At 38.6% G+C, this 25,096-nt stretch overlaps 1 protein-coding gene across 5 annotated transcripts; it reads left to right on the plus strand.

Moving 5' to 3' along the window:
- Positions 1-1,357: 1,357 nt before the first annotated feature.
- Positions 1,358-24,810, plus strand: LOC102304592 (small muscle protein X-linked). 5 transcript variants are annotated; one of them, XM_042224891.1, is made up of 7 exons: positions 1,358-1,453; positions 1,567-1,670; positions 1,764-1,974; positions 6,330-6,389; positions 10,683-10,769; positions 11,673-11,816; positions 16,855-24,810. In XM_042224891.1, the coding sequence occupies exon 7, from the start codon at positions 20,858-20,860 to the stop codon at positions 22,640-22,642; it is 1,785 nt and encodes a 594-aa protein (XP_042080825.1). In that variant the 5' UTR covers positions 1,358-1,453; positions 1,567-1,670; positions 1,764-1,974; positions 6,330-6,389; positions 10,683-10,769; positions 11,673-11,816; positions 16,855-20,857; the 3' UTR covers positions 22,643-24,810. The 5 variants fall into 5 exon arrangements, with proteins under 5 accessions (XP_042080825.1, XP_042080827.1, XP_005932224.2 ...); XM_042224893.1 differs by having other exon boundaries at positions 1,567-1,974; XM_005932162.2 differs by lacking the exon at positions 1,567-1,670 and having other exon boundaries at positions 1,360-1,453; positions 1,867-1,974.
- Positions 24,811-25,096: the final 286 nt, after the last annotated feature.

The following is a 25,096-nucleotide window of genomic DNA, read 5'->3' on the forward strand; positions in this document are numbered from 1 at the left end:
AGTGTGTGCCATCTTGCTTTTATATTGCCGTGTTGAGCTTAATGGCCTTCATAAGCATGTGGCTGGTCAAAAGTTTAAAAGTGAGGGACTTGCGACTAGTGACTGGCTGGACCAGCTCCAAAATAAAAAATCCGGAAACTAAAATTACAACACAAAAAGGAAATATGACCCCAGTGCTCTGCTACTAGTTGTTTTTTCTATAATAATACTCAAAGTCTTTCAATTATAGATTTGTGCAAAAGAATATTTTCTCAGGACTCCATGCAGTTCTTTGGAAAACTAAGTACAATCCAGAGGAATTGAGTGCGTAAGTAGCAGCCAGAAGCTGCTAATCAAATGCATTCGATTAACTGATCATCAGCAAGTTTAAGCACATCTATAAAAGCAGAAGAACTTTGAAAAATAACAAACCTGCATGACTTGGTTGCAAGGTTGTGTTTACAACAAACCACCAGATTTCAAATGTCCTTTGAATGAAGTGGAGATATTTTTCCATAATGCACAGCACCACGTTTGGTGAAAACCAAACACAGTATATCAGCACGACCGCCTCATCTGACAAGCACAGTTGTGGAAGGGTGATGATACGGGGTTTTGTCTCAACCAAAGGAACTGGGCATCTTGTACCAACTGAATCGAAAATTAATGTATTCTAGACTCAAATGTGCCAAGCTGTAGCAGTACTGCTGGCACAGCTTGGCTGAAACTGGTTCATGCAACAGTTCAACAGTCCCGAAGCATAGCAGCAAACCTATAACAGAATGGCTGAGAAAGAAAAGAATCGAGGTGTTCCAGTGGCTCAGTCAAAGTTCAGAATACAACCCGAATGAAATGCTGTGGTGACTATTAAGAGAGTTGTGCATAAACAAATCCCAACAAACCCCAATCAACTGAAACAACACTGTAAAAACTAGTGGGCCAAAATTCTCAGCAAGCTTTTAAATCCTTTAGGTCTACTTTCTTTTTCACAATACTGTAGAACCTTTTACAGACTGCTCTATCAAGGCAGAAAAAACAACTTGACAAAAACCTCATCATTACATATCCATAAAAAGTTCTTTGACTTTCTCCTGCACCACAAGATTCAGTCATGTTTGATCTTTGTACTTTATACAGCCAATTTGCAATTAATCAGATCATGTCGAGAAATGTTATGCCTTGGATTTTCCCTCCTCTGGGCTCCACCAACCCGATCTCTGCAACAACACAATAAACACATTCAGTGATGAAAGTGTTTATCTATAATAGACCAGGACGGTCCTTCCCAACAGTTGAGACCTGTGTGTGTGGGTTGCATTTGCATAGTTTGAAATATATAACAAGCTTTCAGTTTGAGCTTCTTCATTTTACTACCCAGGGACACAACAGGTCAGTGTAACAAGCCTGACGATCGCTGTGCTTTGCTGCAATAAATGTGAACAGCCTCATTTGAAGAACACATCCAGAGAGAAAGGTAGGTTGAATGTGTCATAATGACTTCAAACATACAGAAGTGCACACACATAAACACACACACAGACACACACACACACACACACACCTATCCTTGTCTTTGTTACATTATAGGGCCACCTGTCCAAAACATGCATCGTGGGATCTAACTTTTCTGCTGGTTGTAAAGCACTGAAAAATTAGACCAGACTAGAAACTGCATTCTGGGAACTTGTCAGGTATTTTGTAATTAAAAATTTGATTAAATATAAAAGTTATTTTCTTTGGTCCCCATACTTATTCTGGTTCCCACCCCATGACTGTGCTAACAGGTCCTTGTCCCCACAATGTAATAAAGACAAACACACACACAGACGCACAGAGGCTGAAACTCATTTTACTTCTCTGATGCTGGGTCGGGTTCCACTCTGGGAGGAGTTTTCTGTCTCGCAAGCCAATCAGGACAAGCGGAAACAGGTCAGGTAGCCGAAGAGGACCTCAGAGAGCGCACAGGCAAGGCAGAGCAGCTACGCACACCAGGAGGTAAGAAAGCACACACTCATTCATAGCCACATGCGCACCTTTAACTCTGTGGGATCACAGGTCTCCTCTGGGCTTCTGGTTGTACATCAGTGTATAAACGCAGATATACCAGCATGACTGCTTCTTTCTGTGTCTTTGTGTGCGTCGGGGTAGAAATAGGCCAGTCCCATTTTAGTCACTGAGATTAGGAAAGGGTGTTTTCGGGACTCAAGTGTCAGGGTTTGATGAAGAGCTAAAAATTACCATGCATCTCATCTCTGAATGCCATATAAACAGATAGATTTGAGTTTCATGAGTAAAATGTTTTATTTTCTGAATGAAGCTGCAGTGAAATTATTTTACTCTTTGGAACATTTTGCTACATGAGTAGATTAAAAAAAAATCCAAATGCTTAAATCAGTGACCTCACTTAATCTAGCAGACAGTTTCATGGTTCATTCTTAACTGGAGCATTTTTCTGCAATTGTTTAAAACCTTAAAAGCAATTTGAAATTAGGGATCAAGTCATCATAAATATTGCTGAATGAGATTGAATTACATTGGCAGACAAGCTGGATCGTAATTTTTTAAAATTAAGTTTGGTCCTAACGTGAGTCCCTTATTTTTTGTCAATCAGAACATTACAATATATGAGAGCTGAAATGCCCTGAAGGTACATATCTATTTCGCATTATTTCCCTGTAAATATAACTTAAGTAAATGTTTGCATCAGCAAATATCATAAAAGCAGCCATAACAGAAGCTGGCAACATTGTGTTTGATTGGTTCATGGTTAAAGCATCAGATTTTTAAATGGTGTTTGGCCCAGTCAGGTACGAGAAAAATCGTCTTTTTTAAGTTTACAAAGATCTCACTGTAGCTTAAAAATATGTAAACATCATATATGCAGACGGTGCTGCATTTCAGTGGTCTGCATTTAAAAATTTTAAAAACTTTTGGATCTTATTTGAAGAGTTTTAAAATGAGTGTGGATTATGAATTAATACATGTAAAAAGTGTTAAAGTCACTATGGTCTTGGAGTTAAATGTGTTTTGCTGCTCCTGACTAATCTTGTAAATGTAGTTTTAAAAAAAGAACCCTTTAAAATCTATGCAAATTAAGCTGTTTCCAGTGCTCAGTGCGTCTGTTTGACTGTGTTTTGGTCCGTCGCTGCGTGTGTCCATGTGAGCATAGATAGAAAGCAGGTCCCTTCTGTGTATCACTCGTCTATTTATAGTGAGAACAAATCCCAGATATGAGAGGAATCCTCCTACCACTTACAAGGCAAAGAGAGAGAGTTAGTGAGTGTGAAAGAGGGAGAGGGAGAAGGAGAGAAAAGAAAGGAAGAGAAAGAGATGGAGAGAAGACAGGCAAATAGTGCGTGAGGAGTCAAATAAACAAGAGCAGTGGGTGTAAAAAAGCAAGCATCAGAAGAAAGAGTTGTTTCATCGACTGGTAAGTTCAGTCTCCTTTACATAATGTTATGTCTATGTGCTGTGTTTTTATTGGCATGACAGTTGATGGCATTACTGTCAAAGTCATTCAGCTTTCTGTGGCTTTTTAAAGGATTATTATGTAAGTTTCTAAGGAGAACTCAGAGTATGGCAGGGAAAAATTTAAGCCAAATTCTTTATTGAGTTTGGTTATTCAGCAATTGATGTACTGCATTTATTCTTAATAAATCAACAGCCAGCAACTTGGGAAATAAAATGACCTTATGTGATTCATTATTTGGAGAAAGAGGAGGATTTGAAGGATTTGAATGGGATGCAAGATACAGTGACAGTGTCCCAAGGTCAGCCTACCTTAGCAATCACTGGAAATTCTTAGGTTTCCAGCCATGAAAGTCTAAAGTCCTTGAAACCTCAAAATGTTTTCACCTTGCAGAATCAGACTTTATGCTAAGCCAATCATCTCCTATTAAATATTAAGCGTACAGATTTAGGAGCGGCTTTGATCTTTCTGTTACACTCTTGGCAAGAAAGGAAAGAATTTTATTTAAAGTTAGAATGAATTGTTTTATGCATTATTTATGTTGGTATTTCACACATGAGTTTGAAACTGTTCTTGTGTTTCATATCTGTAATCAAAGTGAGACAAACCTATATGCACAGCTGCACCTCTTTAAAGTTTTATTGATGTTCAAGCAACAACATGCAGGCATACAGACTTTTTCACAGGTTTCATGAAATAAACTGGCATACCACTGTGTTGCATCTGGTTTAAAAAACCTGAAAGCATAAATAATATATTCACCTGTGCCTCTTTGCCTGGTTGCATGACAGACATGAGTGTGCAAAGTGAAAGGGCTTTTCAGACTCTGCAGTGTGGCGTCACTGAGGCGGCTGCTACGGGCAGCCAACATTAATATCATCACGTAGTGGAAATGTGTGTACTGTGTATTTCAGCGGGGTCCATGTTTTTACTCACAAGGGCAGAAAAACTTTTTCCTTCTTTCGTTTTGTTGTACCAAGGACATTGGAGAAACCAGTCGACATCTGGCCCTCGTAGCTACTAGGAGATAAGATAAATAGGCCGTGGAAACTTTAATGATAGTTAACCACTTGTTGCTTGGAGTGGATTTGTAGTTTATTTATAGTTAAAAGGAGGGGAGCAAGTAAAAAATAACTGCAAAGTGGTGAGAGACACTTTTGTTCCATTTGAAAAGACCCATGTAAGTGATCCTTAAAAGACACACAGACATGTTTCTACTTCAAGAACGAATGATTGTTAGGTGGAGGAAACAAAGACAGATTTTTGACCTTTGACAAGGAGACTAAAGTTTTATTTTTAATTGCTGTTTGGTTGGGTTAAGAAATTTTGGTTTAGCTTACTACTAATCTCAACCATATTTGGTTTGGAAAACCATCATCTGGGTTAAAATACTCCCTTATACAACATTAAACATGCACTAGTACGCTTCACTTCCTAGATTACCAGAGTGCTCAGTTTCACCCCATCTAAACAGGCTTTAGTGACTTCTCTGTTTTTTCTTATAGGAGTCAGTCAACTTTGGAGGACATGAGATATTAGTGAACCAATTACAATTGACCTACATGGGATAAAAACCCACTGCTAGTGTTAACCACATTCAGGCTATTTTCTTCCTTTTAGACTTTTTGATTTGTCTTAATTTCAGTTTAACTGATTAGGATATAGACATACATTGTTTTTAGCATTTGTTTTAGTTAATCCTTGTTAACAGGACATGGACATGTCCATGAAGATGTCCATGTCCTAGAGCAGAGATTCCAAAAAAGTCAGCCCCTAATGGGCCAGGAAGGTACTGTATGGGTTGCAGTAATAAAGATTCAATTTGAAATTACTCCATGTGTACAATTTCATATTTCCATATTTTTATTCATTTATATAAAAGTGATTTTTATTTCAATTTTTATATGAATAAAGAATTTTATATTAAAACTGGTAGGTGCTGGTTAGTTTTTTATATTACTCACTACTCTTACCTAAACTTACCACTCTATATTGCAGTCTATGTCGCAGTGTCAAGTGGGTCACACGTTGGCTTTACCACTTCGCAAACAATTTGGTGGCACCAATGGGAATTTTTGGTTTTTAAGTGGGGTGCAGCTTTCTTGACTGTAAGAATGAGTTAGAGTTAATCCAGCCACTACAGACGCAGTGACAGCTATGGCCACACATGGCAGTAATTGAAAAGATAGTGGAAACACACAATAAGATAAGCTTATAACACACAACATTGTTTGAGATGAAAGGAGCAAGATTGCTTTCAATTTCCTACACTTTAATTGATGTCTATTTTTAGATTGCACTAAATAACCAATACGTGCCTTGCTTGCCCCGGTAAAACAGCCGTTTCTGTCGTAGGTTCTGCTCGTGTTGTGATATGAATACATTTGGCTGAAAAAAGTTCATAGCAGTAAAGGTGGTGAAGCAGCACACTGGAATTTTGAAGAGTTGCCCTCTTCAGCTACAACTTTATAGCAATAAAAACTGTACAAAAGTGACATTTATCATTCACACTGCTGTGTACCGTGTTACATTACCAAACTACAGAATCTCCAAGAAGAAATTTGACAGTAGTAGTAGAAATTTTTCTATTTTGCCTTTTTGTTCTATTTTACCTTTACATCAATGCAAAAGTCATCCCAAAAGTGAAATTGAGGTACTTTTATACTGGCAGTCACTCTGTCTCCCTCTCATGAATGATTCAGAGAACAGTTCCTCTGCCTGCTTAACTCCCCAAGAGTCGCTAAGCAACTGAAATGGTATCCCAGGCTGTGAAAACCACAGGAACTGAGTACCAGTGCCCCCAACATGCATACACACGCTCACAAGTACACAGAACAAAGATCCAACACACCTGAATGTCTGTGATCTATGCTTCCTGCAGGTCAGCGGACTCACCAGGTGGATTATGTCCAAACCTTCGACCAACGTTAAGGCCCTTCAGGTAAAAGTTTGTTTTTTTCCATCTGTGTGCACAGTAAGGTGGATGTGTCTTCAAAAGGTTGTGTGTTACCTCCTGCATGCTATTAACTTTACAAAAGTAAAGGCAGAATAGAAGACAACTGAAATGCACAGTAACTCTTCCTGCTCCTCAATAAAGACAAAGTCAGGTTTCCACATTAAAGTATTTATTCATGAAGGCAAATGCTGAGTTTAAACTGTGCATATACATTATCAAGGCGTTGTTAGTGCAGGGTTTTAGCAAGGCGAACATATGCAGAGCAGTTTCTTAGTGTTGGTGGCTTTCTGTGTGTTTCCTCCATCAGCTCACTTCTCATTGTGCTCATTTTCACGTCTAACCATGGGATAGGCATCAGAACAGAGTTTCTTTTTTTATTAACAGTACAACCATGAGGTTCACAGTTCAGTTTCCACCAAAGAGTCCATCATCACTTTATCACAAAGAAAAAAAGCAATGCGACTTCACATTATAAATATTTGGATGATAAAAACCTCTTTATACTTCAGTGTCAGCAGCTTTGCACGTTTTAGCTCATCAATAACAAATCTTTTAATTGCTTTAGCTTCAAACATTTTCAAAAGATGGTTGCAGACAGCTATTGTTTTCCATTTATTAATTATTGCCTAAATACCCTTTAATATTCCATCAGATGATGATTTTCTGCATTTAGGGTTTTTTTCTTTTCTTTTTTAATTAAACTTTTGTCCTTAGCCTCCTCTTAGTCTGTAAGACAAGTCTAGAACTTTCAGGATGTCTATTTGCAACCTGTTGCCAATTCAATGTCAAGGAGCAAAGATCTTGGGAAGAGCCAACACATGCATGGACGATAGTCATGTAAAGATGATGGTTATACAAAGTCAATGTAGTCAAAATCAGTTTGCAAATAAGGATAAAAGGTTGTAAATTAAACATGTTCTGTGTTTTTTTTTAATAAAGACATTTAAAATGAACCCATAGGGAAATTTTGCATTGTTACAGAAGAAGCGTGATAATGACAAATGCCTTGGTAGACATGGTTATAGAGAACCATTTGCACCCTTCAAGCTGCAACCATAGGCTGTACTGGTGCATACAAGTAAAATACAAATATAGCACTAGAATTTAACTTAACAAAAAGTGGGACAAAGACATTTTTGTAATTGGCCATTAATAGATAAACCACATAGCAAACCATAATATTTGTTAGATATCTACATTACAAAATGCCTCAAAAGCAAACTTCCCTCATAAGCTGTACACAGACATACTTACCTGCTAATTATTGTTAAATAAAAGACTAATAAGTACTAAGATTTCACTCACCAAACAGATTTGTTGTACCGCACACAGTGGACCACATTATTAAATTAAAATGCTTTGAAGGCACCGACAACACTAATAAAGTGGACAGGTCCTTGTCATGACTTAAATTAATGGAGATCAGCCTTGCAGAAAGCATCTGGTTGCCTATCTATGACTGGCATGCTACCTATACCTGTAATATTAGAATTACTTGAAAAAAGAAACAAACAAATAAAAAAACTCTGTACAGCTCTTATGAATGGATGAATTAGCTCGAAAGACCCAAAACACTACAGGAGTTTTCTATACCAGGGTGCAAATGTTTATTAGTGCTCTAAAGTTGACCATGTTAAACATGTAACTCTATGAGGGAATGAATCACCTTTGAAGCCACCCTCAAGTGGCTTTGGCACCTTCGTTTTCCATGTTGCCCTAATATTTCAACCTCACAGGTTGCCAGAGATTCAGGAGCATTAGCAACCATGTAAAAGGAAGAAGATGATGTGGAATCAGAAAGGCCAGCATAAATGCGAGAATATTATAGGGGTAAAGTACTAAGTCAGCTGAGCATCAGTAAAAGCAGGTTTTCACAACAGGCTCTGTTTACAGCTGCTTCAGAGAGCAGCAACAGTTTGACTAAGAAAGCAACTTTAAAAACACATACGCAAGAAATGGAAACCAGAGGCTGTCTGAGGGAATTCAGTTGTTAAGCTTTTGAAAACAGTTGACAGTCAAGTAAATTAAATCAAATCTGTAGTTCAAGTCTTAAACTCGGCTTGGTAATTCAGTTTAACATATTCCTATATAATACAGACATAATGGTACTAGAATGTGGAAGTAACAAGAAGTCTGGCTATTGAGCTTATTTGTATGTTTGTTTGTTTTTCTCTCAACAGGATTAGTCTGTGAGTCTGTTTTTCTTCCATTTACCTGTCAGATACTGAGGTCTTTCTTCTTGTCTAGGCTTTTCTTTCATGTTCACATAAAGTTATAACAACAGCTAGTCAGCAGGCAAGCTTAAAGGATTAGTTCACCTTCAAAAAACATTAACAGAATCAATCAAAATGCGGAGGTATACTGTAGTTCAGTCTCAGCCTCTTCCCAGACTCACAGCTAGTGTTGACTTTATAGGGTATCGTCTCAGACAGCTTCTCTCACACTTCTACTTCACATACTGTATATGTGGATGTGGTTAGCAACAAGGTTAATGGTGATAAATAAGTAGAGGTTTGGAGCGTTGGTGCTGTTATTTAGATAAAAAATGGTCTGACGTGTGTTGCATAAGCTGTTTGGCGAAAGTTCACACATACACTCTACTTTATGCAACAGCTGTGCCCCTACAAAATGTGGAATTTACCAGTGTTTTCTTGCCTGGTTATTGCTAAGACGATTAGAATTATTAAAATGATGAGTAGAAAATATCTTGGATGTAAACTTTATGAGGAATGAATGAAAGACTTGTACATGCACAGGGAAACATCATATGAGGTTAAAACACAGACTTAACCTCTTAATCAGCTGTTTAAGTGTTATATTATATCTTGCATGTGTTTCTGTGCTGTACTGAAGAGGTATTGAACAAAAGAGAATATGCCAAATCACATGTTTTCTAAACTTAGAACTCTGTATACTTAACTTTGCAATCAGATAAATATTTAATTCATGTTAATCTAAACCTCAATTCATTAATCGTAAAAGTTAAACGTGAGTTTCTATAATGATTTTCCAGCTGGCCAAATGTGGCAAATGCCTTAAAATTTCAGTCCCCATGTTATGGAGCTCAGTCTAGTTGGCTGACTTTATGTCACTTCATGTTGTATTACTTTCTTTCGTCAAATTACTGGGAGTAACTTACTTGAATCATTAATAGTTTTAATAGTTTTGTTGTTTTTCTTTAAAAATTTGAGAGAAAATCAGGTTACTGAGATATGTATGCTCGGTCTGCTTTGCCCAAATGTCTAAACCTGTTAAGTTTATTGTCACAGGAAGTCAGGGGGGAAAAGCTGATACTAGTGGACATTTAAAATTATTGTTGTCAAATACATAAACAAAACTACATAACTACAAAGATAAACTGAAACTGAGATGGTTTATGGGGATCAACTGGGCATTTTCGTATCCAAATAAATCAGGTAAATCTACTGGTTTGCTCTCAAAGTTCATGATCTTTTAATGGCTGGTGGAAAAATAAAAGCCTGAGCTGCAATAAACATTTTCTTCCTATGCATGGGAGGCTCAGATTGAATTACAGCATGTGGTTTTGTTTTCTTGAAAATGGATTTTGAAGCGCAATGACTGAATTTTCATTCTGGGGTGAAATATTCCTTTAATCTTTGGGTTGTGCCAGTGGTGTGCAAGGACATGAATGCTGACGGCACGCCAAGCATAAAGACAACAAACGATTCCAGCCAAAGCAACGTTACAGTGATACAAACATATCAGCAAACATGCTGCGAATGAGGCGATTTACCTTCCCTCACCAATCTCAAAACCTTAACGTCTGTAAAATATATAACTCTTTCATAGAACAACATCCACAGACATCGTTAACACACATCACACTCCCACTCTGTACAGCTGTACAATGTGAGCTTATATACAATACATTACAGTACAAATACAAAACACATCAAATCCAGGTGGTTGGACGTTGGGGCAGGCAGCAGTAAAACATCGAGTTAGCAGGTAGATCGTTCTTATCTGTGTGTGTGTGTGTGTGTGTGTCTGTCTGTCTGTCGTCTGTCTGTCTGTCTATGTTTAAGCATGTCTCTCCCAATTTTCATAAAAACACAAGTCTCTTTTTAGGGACATGATGATAACAAGGAAGCAGTGGTCATAATCAAAACATTGGGTTTTGAGGAAACAGCAGAAGCCTGCACGCACGCACGCACGCACGCACGCACGCACGCACACACACACACACACACACACACCGCAGACAGTTGAGTATCAAGTGTTGAAAGGGTCTCATTGGCTGTTTTTGCTGTCATTCAGGCTAATTTGAACATCCCGATGGGAGCTCTGCGTCCAGGGGCGGGACTTCCTGTCAAGAGGAGAGAGGACACAGTAGAAACAGAAGAGGTGAGATAACACATTTCACACCCAGTCCACTGGTCTGCATTTTCCTCATCCCCACTCTACCCACACCTTAATGCCAGTGGGCAAGACAGACACAGCTTGTGCCAGCTTGTGGAGCTGATGCTTTTTTTCCCCCACAATGTGGTCACATTTAAATTGTAAATTCAACATACGCATGACCACCTCAGGGATCTGCATATATTTACAACTTGAATTTTCCTGACCCAAATGAGCTGAATATGGATACAAATGTATGCTAATATCGTCTTGAAAACTAAAAAAATAAACTCAGACATTTCCTAGTTTGGCTCTATTCCACTTTTGTGCTTCTAATGTAAGCTTTTATTGTACAATTAGCATTTCTTACTAACTACTGTGTACGTGTTGCTGAGTTTTACATATTTAAAAGGCCAATCTAGGGAATAGCTTTGCAAATTTACTTGGGCTATAAATGCTGTAGTGTGTGGCATGGCAATAAAAGAAACATTTCCTTAACTTTGTTTACTTATTCTAAGCAGATTTTATTTTGTGATCACTTTATAACACAATATAGTATAATATAAGATATAACAAAAAACTACAAAATTAATTTCCTGAGAACTGCATTTAATTGACATTAAAAAGGAACTAGAAAGCTACTTTCTAGCTACACCTTTTCATTCTTATTTTACTTATCTTATATTGGCCTTCTATGAGACTCTTCAGTTTATACTCTAGCGGACACAGGTAGTTTTTGCTGCTGTCTCTTTAAGGCCTTTCCTAAAAGCTCACATTGTTATGAATAGGCAACTTAAGCAGCAGCTTCCATTGCAATCTGTCCCTTTATAAGATGATGAAGTTTCTCTTTAAATATAGGTAAAAGCAATGCTGCCATCACCTCACACACAATTTATTTTTTTAAATCAGGATCCTTCACCTCCAAGCGCTGCAGCCCAGTCACCAGAGGAGAAGAAATTGCCAGGAGCAGTGAAGCTACCTGGGCCTGCTGTTAACCTTTCAGAGATACAAAACGCCAAGAGTGAACTACGATGGGTCACCAAGGAGTAACATGTAGGTTTGATTGTAGTTCCCTTCATTTTTGCAAGATTCCAAAGAAAATAAAACTTCATCAATACACTATAAAAAGGAAAATTATTTTCTAAAAATATTATATAGGATGTGCAAGTTAATCTCTAAACTTCCATAAAGTTAAATTTTTAATGTAATCTTTAAAAGGAAGAATTCCAAAACCAGGAAGAAAAACACTAAAACTATATTTTAAATAAAATGCAGTACCAATAGTATTGTAGCTTTAGTTTTTGAGTAGGTACACAGTACCTAAAAACAGTAAAAAGTTTGATTTCAATCACGCTTGCAAGTATGGTTGTGCATTGAGTTATAAGGAGCTTAAATTCAAAATAGGGGCCATTTATACAATTTCTACTTGTCCCTTACCTGGTAATATGCGTACTTATCAGAACCCTTTCCTGACAGCACTAAAGTTTCCATCGATACTATGTAACAGCTGCTTATTTTAATATTTGATATTTAATGCAGGTCTTTTGTGTGATGCGTGATGTAGATAGGCTGGGTTTATAAAGTCCAGACTAAAAGATGCAAATCGCAACCAAACTACTGAAAGGAAGCACAAATACTGCAAATACTTTGTGGAGGATGCAAATCCAGTTTGAGTGCAAGAAAAAAGTCAATCATTTGCTAACGTGACAAACGTGTACATGTATGTACAAAAGTGTACATATAAAGACAGAGAAGCATACTGTGTTTGATGTTACTGAGAAAAAGTGAAGAATACTAAGGTTAAAGTCCTCCACAGTTAACATGTGAGACATGTCTACAATTCCTGTCCAATTCAGATTTTTTCATTTAATTCAAGTTTATTTATATAACACTAAATTGCAACAACTGTCACCTCAATGCATTTTGTATAGGAGGAAGAGACTATACAAATTTCTGGAGAAAACCCAACATAAAATCCTACGAGTAAGCACTTTGTGAAGCTGTGAAGGAAAAACTCCCTTTGAACAGGAAGAAACCTGCAATACAAACGGGCTCAGTCATCTGCTGTGACTGGTTGTTGACTGAGGGGAAAGAAAAAAGCAAAGGCAGACAGGAGAAAACACAAGCTGAGAGAGAGAGAGAAGACAAAACTCTGACACACTGCAGCGGTATGTAAACATGTGGGGAGTGAAATAAGGTGAGAGAAGAAGTGCTCAGTCCACCACACAAAGTCCCACAGCAGCAGTAGTGGCTCAGATCCAGCCCTAACAATAAGCTTTATCAAAAGTAAAGTTTTTAGTCTATTTTTAGAAGTAGAGAGGATGTCTGTCTCCCAAATCCAAACTAGGAACTGATTCCCTTAGAAGAGAGTCCTGGAAGCTGAAGGCTCTGCCTCCCATTCTACTTTTAAAACTATAAGCAAGCCTGTAAAGTGCTCTGTTAGGATAATATGGTACTAGGAGGTGTTTAAGATATGATGGGATCATTGAAGATTTTGTATGTAAGGATAATGATTTTAAATTTGACTGCAATTTAATGAAGATAAGCTAATGTAGGAGAAATATACGTGTCCTTGTCAGTACTCTCCTTAGTGTTTTGGATTAACAAATGTCTTTTCAGGTAAATTTTAAAACAATCTACAAATTAATTTGTGAACTAGCTTTTCAGTATCACTCTGAGACAAATTGTTTCTGATTAGATTATGCAAGGTCCTAAATCTTAAATAATACAAGAAAACAGCCTTGTAAAATATTGCCTAAGGGAAGCGTGTTTGATAAATGATACTGGACCCAGCACAGGACCCTGTGGAACTCCAAAATTCCCTTTCGTTTGTGAAGACAGTACATTTCCTTTAACATATCCTAATCTCGGTAGTAAAATACTGTGGTCAGTGATACTGTATCAAATGCTGCACTGAGGTCTCACAGGACTGCAATTTAAGAATTTTTGAAATAAGGAAGGTTGGAGATAATTAACAAAGACAGCTGGGTCAAGTAAAGGCTTTTTACAGTAGTGGTTTCATTACAGCTACCTTGAATGCATCAATTATTGGTAAGATTTCTTTGTACAATCCTTTCGGAATTAGATCTAATAGAAGTAGACTGTTTTGTTTGGTACATCTAGGTAAAACTAAGTCTTGCAGTAAATCCTACATTCATTGGGGTTTTAATATTCAGTTTTATTGAGGCTATCTGAAAGTGTTACTGAGTGTGGTTTTGCAAGTTAGGGTAAACTTGACCTCATTTCTAGCTCTGTACTTTTATTCTTGGACTCTACCAGAGTAGGTTTACATCTGTCTTGGTGCAACTCCTCAGTTAATCCACTGTCCTCTTCCTTTAATGCCACCTTTCCTTGAAGTCAGCACTTGGCTGCCTTTGTTTCTGCAAACAAAAGTTACTTCTTGTAGAGTCATAAAACAAACTGTAAACCTCCTAGAAAACATAATTAAGCAGTCTTGAATCAGCAGCTTCTGAGAATCTGACCCAGAAGATGAGAGTGAAAAACGCAAACATCCACAAAAATGAAGATGATAGGAGATTGTTTCCATTTGGTAAATATTATGCTCATTACCTTGCAATTGTGGTATAAAACAGTGGATTTAGTCTTTTAATCACAAGCTCTATAAAACAGCGTCCCTTTTAATAGGTGAGGGAAATTTTCTGAAATGCTGACTGGCCTGAAAACACTGGATACAGAGTTACGTATAGCATAATGCTTTTCTGCAGTTGCCAAGTGCTCATGGTCACTTTTACCATATTAAAATCAGCTTACAAGAGTTGCTTAGTTAAATTTAAATACGCTATTTGTCTTCCATGAAACAGTGGTCACAAGCCATTCAGCCTGAATATTAATACAACACATCATTTCAGCAACATAAAGCTAATTACACCTTCAGCTATTCACTTGTCTACATAGCTTTTTATACATCTTCATCTTTTAGCATTAGCCTAGCTGAAAGTTGAGCTGCATTCTGAGATTTGTTTTTAAACAAAATACTTCTCCTTGAAGCAGTTCGGGTTTCTAGGGTTTAATCCCCGCTTTTTTAACCTCCTCCTAGTGTAGCCAGCTGTAGGTCACTGCGGCTAATTAAAGAATGGATAAGCAGTGAACAAACTTTCACAGTTGGAGCAGGTGGATGGGAGCTATGTGCCTGAGGTAACCATATTAGGGAGATCCACTCTCACTAACATCACAAAGGGCCAAGAGCAGGAAAAAAAACAGCTGGAGGCCAACTGTTTAGAGCAGTTTGAAGCCTGAGCTTACTTGGACTCATGCTGACCCTTACTACTTGAAACTCTGACCGTGTTTAATATGAGAATCCTCACTATATAACCACTATGTAAGAAGGGTTATGTGCAGAGTTGACAATGTCTCCAAACTGTTTGAAGAGTTCATGAATGACCACGAGAGACACCTGTAAGAATATCAAACACATCTTTGTCTAGAGCAAAGATATGTAGAGTTAAAAAGTCACACTGGCATCTTGAAACAATTACAGTCTGTGATATAGTGTCTTTTAATAAATATTTAGCGCTGCTTTATTTTTATTTTTACTTTTTTACCTCAACTTTGCACACACTGATATTAGCTAAAGAATGTCTCTTTGATGCATGGTAAGAGAACAAATGGTGCTATTGTATATCTTTTACATCGTACCCTAACCGGATACTCAAATTGGTCTACTCATATCTCTGTAAATGTGTGCTATTTGTATGGTGCTGGTGAGGATACGCAATAATTACTTGCAGTAGTTGCAGTTCACCACATGGAGTCAGTGTGGGCCGCTCAGCCTTTGTTTGGGTCAAGCATCGTGTGTGTTGATGCCTCTGTGTGTGTGGGGGCTGGACAGGTTGAGTCAGATGCTATATTTATACTTTATGGGTGTGTGTGTGTTTTAGAAAATGAGTGTGAGCGCTGAGTGGCAGTCTGTGCTGCAACTTTCTCAGCGGGACACAGAAACCACAATATCCAAGCACTGCGGCTGCTGTGCCCAGCCCAAGCCACGTGGGTGTGCTGTGTGGGTGTTCTAAATGAGGGAGAGAAGAGATGGAATAACAAAAGCAGAAGCTGGTTTAAGTTTTAACATGGAAAATTATTCCAAACAGCAACAACAACAGCAGCCACGTACTAGCTGTTTAGTATTCTGCACAAGGGAAAAAGAAAAAGAATGTAAATTTAAACTGGTTTCATAATAGAAGTTTATCGATATTTATTAGCTTGCATCTACATAAACTATATAAACACTATCCTCATACATCTGTTATCATGATTATTGTTATTATTGTTTATCAGTTCTTTATGCAGTTTATAAAGAACACACTATGGAGACACAGATACAGCACCTCTAGCAATTTTCATTCCAGTGTTCACCTGAAAGTCAAACCCATCTGTGTTTGTTTACCATTTTTTCCCAGAGTTGTGGATATTAATCTGCTGCTAAAACTGCCTAGGCTCTTTGGCGAAAGGTTTTCCACAAGATTTTGGAAGCTGCCTGCAGGGATTTGCTCTGTGCAAAAAGCATTGGACAGGACTGTGGACACGAAGTTCCACTCAAAACTGGCAAATGCTTTTATTTATGAATCTGGCTTCATGCATGGGGAAACTGCCTTGCTGAAACAGGCCGGAAATTTCCCAAAACTGCTGGCACAGAGTTGGATCACTTTATTAACTAAATTATCATTGTTTACAGCAGCATTATGAATTTCCTTTACAGGAGCGAATGGGCGTCAATTTACAAAACAGAACCCCAGATGTGAAGTAGAGAAAAGTATGGCTGTCCAAGTACTTTTGGCCAAGAGCTGAGAAGCAAATCTCTGACCAACATTAGCTGAAGACAAAAAATCAAAGCAAAACTTGGAAAAATGGATTTCTTGTTTATTACTTCAAGAATATGAGGCAGGCTTTTTGAAGGGTCAGCATCGCTAATTGCGCATGAGAATGTTTCTATATTTCAGCTACCAGTAGTAAACTGGCCGTCTCCTCATCGTCTAGAACGTCACAGACAGTCTGTCAGAGGTCGGCAGCTCTGAGACGGCTGATAGCAGCCAAAGAAAATCTCTCACCATGCCTTTATCTGCCTGTTTTCTTCCAGGATTCTCCAGCCAGGCGGAGAGGAAAGCAGATAATCTTCATAGACACAGACTTGCCCACTGACTCTGAAGAATGGCAAAATACAACCCCAATCCCAACATGTTTGGAGATACTAATGCCTCAGTTTTTATAAACTCTCCTCCAATCAGTAGTTTAACAGAAATATTTATTTATCTTTCCAATTAAATCATAATTTATACAACAATTTCAAATATTCTTGACAGTCTTGCTTCAGATAATATATCATTTACCTGGACTTTTAGAAGTGAGTGACTTGTGTTACAATTACAACATACTGTTTAGCATATTATCTGCTTTTCTGTTAAGTAGATGGTTAAAAAGGACATTTTATTGACAATGAATATAAATTCGAGGAATCCATCTCAGCAACAAATAAACTCTGTGGCGACACTTCAGCTGTTCACCACTGATTTATATTGATACTTTATATTGATACAATAATAAATGTTTCCTTTGCTAATGTTGTATGTGGGGTTTAAGGTCAGCTGTACTGCTTTTGGGGAGAAATAATCATACGTTTGTTGTTTATTGTGATGTTTCCCAAAATGTCTTGAAAAAACACTGCAATAAATCAAAAAGGTTCTAAAAATCCTGTCCAAACTCGGTTTATCACTTATGCCTCCATCTGTTATAGCAAAAGACAACAGGAGTGCAAGTGTCTTAATATTACTGATAGATGCCGACGCTACAGTATTGTTTGGGTTGTTTGTAATGTTAACCGACTGTGTAATAAGAAATGAGATTTCTAAAGACCTACAAGCTGGATAAATGAAAAAAAGGGTAATTTTAGCCCATTGCTGAGTGGGTTTAGGCCAATATGTCATGTCCTAATATAGACTTTGAGAGTATAAATGTAATGTGACTGTTAAAATGGTGAGGCGCAACCATGTATCATACACAACTAAAGTTTTATGGATATAAATTTAATGTTACTGTGATGAAATAAAAAAATTATGACACTTTTATGAAGTGTTTTAAGTGCATAGAAAAACCACCAGATCATTTTAGCGTGTTTGCTAGTGACACATAAAGTGTGTCAGGAAGGGGGGATTTGGGGTTTAAGTTGAAATAAGGGGCTTTATGATCATGTTAGGACTTTCTGGGTGTTTGATAATTTAGCTATGATAAAACTTACTCATAAGTAATTGCTTTTATGCTTAAACTTAATTGATTGAAAATGCTTGTTTTGTTTTCTCTTTGATTTTTTTTTTAGTAGAATAAGTGAAAGGTGACAGAGTGTAGTAAAAGGTCAATGTAAAAACAAAATGCTTGCAGAGACAGATAACAGGACGTTAAGACAGTTTGCTTGGAAACTTTGCACTTGCAAAATAACAGTTTTTTTTTGTACAGGATGTTTGTGATCAGATAAGAGAAGAAGAGAGCTTCTTAAAAGGGTGTCAAAAGTGCTGTTTACCAAAGTGAATAACATTGAAGATTATATATGTATAAATGATTGTTTATAAACACATTGCAATCGTGCTCATAGGAGTTTCTACTCAGTCATGTGGAGGTCAAAAGCTTATAGGAATGGCTTAGAGTACGGAGGGGTAAATGCAAAAACACGCTTACACACATAAATAATAATTAGGCTAATTCTTTTGATTAGAGAGTCCCGAACATGATAGGTTGAACCAAGTTTGAAGAATTAAGAGAACAATTGATCGACATAATAGGTTATGGAGGCGTAGCAGGGAATGAAGGAAGCGCGAGACCGTAGGGAACCAATCACAGAAAGGGGGACCCCAAAAGAAGCACAGAGCACAGAGAACCACAGTTCCAGAAAAAAAGAAATATTTTTATTGACTTGCTGGTTTTTATTGGTTAACCATTAATAACCTCGTAATCTTGATGACCTTTGTTATCCTATTTTGAAATGTTTCTTTTGTATGTTCACTTTGTAACTGCTGATTTGCCTTGTCCATGTGCGTATGTCACCTTAGCACTTGACATTAGTCTTGCGACTTTGGCCTTTAGAAGAAAATATCATCTTCCTGGTGGAGTTGACAGCTTGTGTATATTCACTAACAAAGACTGCCTAAGCACACCGACAGGACATGACAGTAGTTTTCAGGGTGACATATTTAAAATGGATTATATCCTGGCTGAGACTTCTGGTCTTTTCATGTGGGTGTCAGGAGATTGGCAGTAAACAGAGTGTGACACTGATTTTAAAAAGAAATAGTCTGCTCAACCTGAAACTCTGACAAAACCAAATTAAAACTTCCCGTTTACTGTGATGGAAAATGTAGCCTGGAGTGTTGTTTTCACATTACTTGCAGCGCCTGAAGGGGGGGGAATGAACTCTGGTATCTCCAGCTGTAATTATTTTTGAATTATGTGCATATGTAATAGGAATTTTTAGGGGGTTTAGGTAGAACTCAGGAGCACGACAATGCAGACTCACTTTAATCATGACCTAAACCTTCAAATCCTACAGTTTGAATGGGCCACATACCACTGCATTTCACTACATATCCATCCTGACATCACTGTGCCCTATTGAAGACAGATAAATACACACACAGCAGCTGTAGCTAAGTTTAGCTTCCATCGGGTCACGGTGGAATATTCAGAAACAGTGGTGTAGATTTAACCACCATATGGGAGAATCTGACACTATGTGGGAAAGATTAAAAATACTTTGTAGCTTCAAAAAAACAAAAAAAAAGGAAAAAAAGGTGTGAGTCTGTTTTTTTTTCTCTTTGTGAGTAGCCCGTGTGCTGAATTTTGAACTGGTGTAACCCTTCCATAAAACAAACACACCAACGCAGACAAATACACACTCACCTCAGAGCGTGAGCCAGCATCTATTCAGAGACAGCAATCATAACTCAGAGCAAAACGTACCCTGCAAGATCTTGTAAAGTGTTCAATAACGTGCTGTTTGCATACTGATGTGCATTTGTTTGTGTATTAGACAAAGAGTGGCACCGCGGAGTATAGCTCAGCATTAATGAGATGACAGTAAACACATTAGTTAACTTGTAGCCTGATGCTTCATTATCTCTCTATTCTTTACGCTCACCATCGCCTCCTATCTCTGCATAAAAATAATATCATGACATCCATCTGTGTGATATTGACAGACTGCAGGTCATAAAAAGGTTAAATGCCTCCCAAAAGGGCACGGATAACTCTAATACCAAAAGTCATGAAGTACTTGTGACACTTGACAAATCTTTGACAGCCTGGCAAAACTTCCGCAGGTTTGATATCTACCTCGCGCCGCATCTGCCGAGTTGTGTCTGTGCTACTATTCCTGTCACCATGAGAGTGCAGATTGGTGGCATGCCCTGGAATCTTGGTCCCAGACTGTAGCAGCTGTATTTACCAATGAGTTCATCCACTGGGTTAGACACTAAAGCCCTGCCAGGCTCCCTCTTGGTCTCTTTGGGTGTGGGGTCAGGGTGTTTATCCATGCATCTCCATGCTCGCTGGTTGGTTGGTGTGTATGATTCATGGGTGATACTCCCTCTTGGAAACGGAGAAAAGGGCAGCAGACAAACTCAAAACCAACAGAGCCGGGGTATCAGGGCAAGAGACATGAGGGCTTTGGGATGGTTCATGTTAAAGTGCCAAAAAGGGGGCGGGCTGTAGCATTGTCTGTGTTTGCAGGGGGCCATTATTAACCTCCGCATCATGGTGTCACATGCTCTCTGCTGAAGGCAGAGAAGGACAAACACACAGATGGAGAAAGCTTGCCAAAGGAGACTCACTCTTTCCTGCGCCTCTCATTTCCTGCTTCTTGCTCTCCGACTAATATCCAATTCTTTTTACACTTTTTTGGTGCCGGCTTGTCAGCAACCTCTTTTTTTGACTTCACTCTTCAGCTTTTCCTGTGCTTGCTGTGTTTAATGTTTCTTCACCGTTGCTTCCTGGCTCCTTGCTGACAAATCTTTTTTCCTTTAACTTGCTTTCACTTTTTTCAAAAGTTTCCTTATCTTCCTTCCATCATTTCCACTCTCTTGTCTGCCGTCTTTTGGATGGATAGCTACTCTGTCCTCTACAGTTCTTCCCACAGAACCGGACTTCTCTCTGGCTTCCAGCGCCTTCGCTCACAGAGGAAGATGTGTGATGTTGTCTTACAGGCTGGCGGCATATCTTTTCCCTGTCATCGCGCCCTTCTAGCCAGCTCCAGTGACTATTTTTGGGCCCTGTTTGGAGAGACTACTGCAGAGAGATTAGCAGGCTCCATTAGCCTCCCTGCGCTAACACCAGAGGGCTTAGATGCCATTCTGGACTTCCTGTATTCAGGTTGGCTCAGCATCTCACCCTCCACACTTCCTGTTGTCCTGGAAACAGGCAGGTACTTGCAGGTGGAAACAGCTGTGGCGATATGCGAGCGTTACATGACTGATGGTTTAAATGCCAAGAACTGCTGTGACTATGCTAACCTGGCTGAGCGCCACGCCCTCTCAAATGCACTTGAGGCTGCCAATCAAACCATTGCCATGGAGATGGGAAGCTTGATACAAGAAAGCAGGGACGATCTCCTGACGTTGAATATCGAATCACTGTTGGCGGTTCTGGATGCTGATGAGATACCTAGTGTTAAGGAGGTGGAGCTCATAAAGCTGGTTCTGGATTGGCTGGATGATAACGGGCCCCTCCCACTCCTGAAATCAAATCTTTTGTTGAGTCGTTTGCGCTTTGGATTGGTCCCCCCGTCTGACCTCACAAATATCAGCCATGCCCACAGAGCCATGGCCACACCTTTAATAAGGAGCCAGCTGACACGAGCATCCGAGTACCACAGGCTCGGTTCAACTCAGCCCATCAGGCAGAGCCGGCAGACAACGCTTAGAGCATCACCCAATTGCGTGCTTCTTGTGGGTGGTGGGTCCAGCACTGATTGGCCAGAAAAGCAGGTGATGGCGTTCGATCCAAAGAGGAGGAGGTTTTCATCTTTGACTTGTGTTCTTCCGCTGAGACTGAGAAATCCCTGCGTATGCTCAGTGGGAGGTTTCCTCTTTGTGATTGGAGGAGATGAAGTGAAAGAGGGAGATGAAGATGAGAAAAGGCTTGTTACTGTAGCAACATCCAATCAGGTGTGGCGGTACGATCCTCGCTTTAGTTGCTGGGAGCAGGTGGAGTCCATGCTGGACAGGAGAGCACAGTTCACTTGCTGCGTGGTAGAGGATGTTATTTATGCTTTGGGCGGACGACACACACGACCAGACACCAACACACATGCCTCTGTAGCTTCTGTGGAGTTTTATGATATGGCCACAGGAGCATGGAGGAAAGGGCCACCAATGCCTCAGACACTTTACGGCCACGCCTCTGCTGTGCTTGACAACAGCATCTATGTGTCAGGTGGTGTTCCGGGTAACTATAGTTACACTCAGGATGAAAGCAGGGAGAGCAGCAGAGAGGTCTTCTTCTGGGATCTTAAAGGCAGAGTCTGGGAAAAGAGGGCATCCATGTCCATCGCCAGGTTCAGTCATCGCTTGGCAACTGCTCATGGCTACATCTATGCACTGCTGGGGATGTACGAACCCTTCTGTGATATTGAACGATACCATCCACAGTCAGATCACTGGATGCGACTCAAGCCGCTTCTCACTGGCTCCTTCAACTACGGCATGGTATCCATATCATCTGGGAATCTTCTGGTTTTCGGAGGGAGAAGGTGGAGTAACGGGCAGGAGGTGGTTGTGAAGAGTGTGCTGGAGTATGATACAAAGAAAGATTGCTGGAGAGAGATCTGCCAGCTTCCCAGACCTCTCACTGGGACTGAGTGTACGCTGCTGCCTCTGCCAGACTAAAGAGCACAAAAAGTGAGAAATGTATTTTACAAGTGCTGAGAGCCAGTTCCTAAAGTGAGAATTTCACTTTGAGTGGGTGTAATATGGTATCAAAATGCTGAGCAAATGCTTTAAAATCAACCACAATGTAGTAGATTTTACCCCCATTTTCCCCAGGCTGTTCAAACTCTAGGTTTTGGGTACTAAAACACAGAAATAAGGATATTGCTCATAGTTGAGCAATAGTCTTTGGGGCCTGTGCGGGAAACTAGGTTGGGGAACATGAAATGTTTACTACCTTGCAGCCCTTAACAACTTCCTCAGTTGTAATACTTTTATTTTTTAATATTATTTCTGGTCTTTCTGGTCTAGGGAAAAATATCAAACAACTAGTTTTCTCCTACTAACAGCTAGCCTAAGGCGTGTTGTCTACACTTATTTGCATTTGACACATGAAGGTGTACAGCAACAAAGCAGTTTGGTTAGCTTAGCATAAGGCACACAGCCAAACACAGTATATAATTTTTAACACTTTTATGTCTACATTGATTAAAGATGTACCCTAAGGTTTTATTTAATTCATTTTAAGCTAGCTGTTTTTTCTGTTTCCAGTATTTATGTTAGGCTAGGCTAGGCTAACTTTCTTCAAGATAATCCAAATATTTCTGATCTAGAGTTATATAAAAATCCCAAACAAAGCTCATATCTTTTTCCTTAACCCTAAAGGTTTTAAATATTTTGTGTAATAGGTGGATAAAGGCTTTTCTCTGGTTTCATTCTTTAAGAAACCTAGCAACTACTATTTTGTAAGAATTATTTGTAATGTCTGAACGGATACACTCACCAAAGACTTTTTTAGAAACACCTTTCTAATACTGGGTTTGGATTCCTTCTGCCTTCATAACGTTATTCTTCATGGCATAGATTCAACAAGGTGTTGGAAACATTCCTCAGAGATTTTGGTCTATATTGACATGATAGCGTCATAAAGTTGCTGCATATCTGTTGGGTTCAGGTCCATGATGCTATAATTGACTGATTAGGTATTGCAATAACATAACATTTGAACACTTGAAAAAGTGGCAAGTGAGTGTATAATCTTCATAAACCCCTATTTTTTTATGACAAACAAAAGGCTAATGCTGGTTAGCCATAGCAATGCTAGCTGATGTCCCTATCCCAGCTTTTATGGTAAATTATTGTTTGCTGCTGCTTAGTTCAACACTTGTAGATTTTCCAGGAAGATATATGAGAAGACCAATAAATATCTGTGTGCGTGTGCGCCCGCGCCCACACGTGCATGCATTTATGTGTTTGTGTTAAAGATGAAGCTAGTGCCAGTAAAACTAAGCTTATATTAGTTTAACAGAAACTTTAACATAACCTTTAAAAACAAATATGATATTTAGAGGGGTTTTTTTTTTTATTAACCAAAGTGACTGTTTTTTTATTTTATTTACAAATTTATTTTAATTTAATTTATTTATTTATTAGGTTCGGTTCTAATCCTGCTGTCAAGTATTTATTTAACATTAAACATTGCACCATAGATTAGAAAACTGATGAGTTACATGTGTAAGCTATTTATGACCAGCAGTATCAAGGGACACAGTTGGCGGGGAGCACACTGAGTAACCTCTAATGTTTAAGTGTATGAAGTGTAAAGTTTCAGAGCTCTAATATGTGTCTGTCAGTTTAGAAACAAACAGCAACACCGAGGGCAAACTGAGCAGTAACACCAATATATTACTGGCCACTTGTGGGGATCAAATCATATAATTAACAATTTCTGTAGCTTTAGACTCACTAATCTTATTTACAGCAGGAGCAATGTTGTGTTTTACTGTATATAATCTATGTTCTTTATAGATCCTTATCATATTGTCTCTGTTTGGAATAGCTGGTCAATTTTGTGCAGTCAAATATCAAATGGCCCTTTTATGTGAGCTAACACTAAGAAACCTTGGCTCTGTTGAACTTGGCTATGTTAAACTTCTCAAACCAGAGCTCTTTTTGCCTTCTACAGTGGCTCTCTGAGTGTGTGTATATGAATATGAATATGAAAATTGTGTTTAAAAGTTAAAAACAATTAACCTTAGTTAAGTTTTAATCTTCTGTTAACTAAAAAGTACATCGCACCCAACATCTATCACCTGGCTTATCATTTTACTTTAACTCAACCTCAATAGCAATGCCTAGCATGGATATATATATATATATATATATATACACATACATACATACATACATACACACACACACACACACACACACACGTAGTCCTGAGTTTCCCCACCACTTATTGGATTCCAAAGCCAAAAGCCAGAGTGGAAAACAGAGAATTTAAAATACAGAATTAAAAATTAAAATGTAACAATTTGTGGATAGATTTCTTTGCTTTATTCCCCAGTGCTGCTGGCTTACCAATAGCCTTGATCTGTAAACTTTAAGTTAATAGTATTTTTACAATTTGTA

The sequence above is a fragment of the Haplochromis burtoni genome, unplaced genomic scaffold, assembly GCF_018398535.1.
Source record: "Haplochromis burtoni strain Fernald_Lab_line unplaced genomic scaffold, NCSU_Asbu1 Contig_155, whole genome shotgun sequence".
Lineage (NCBI taxonomy): Eukaryota > Metazoa > Chordata > Actinopteri > Cichliformes > Cichlidae > Haplochromis > Haplochromis burtoni.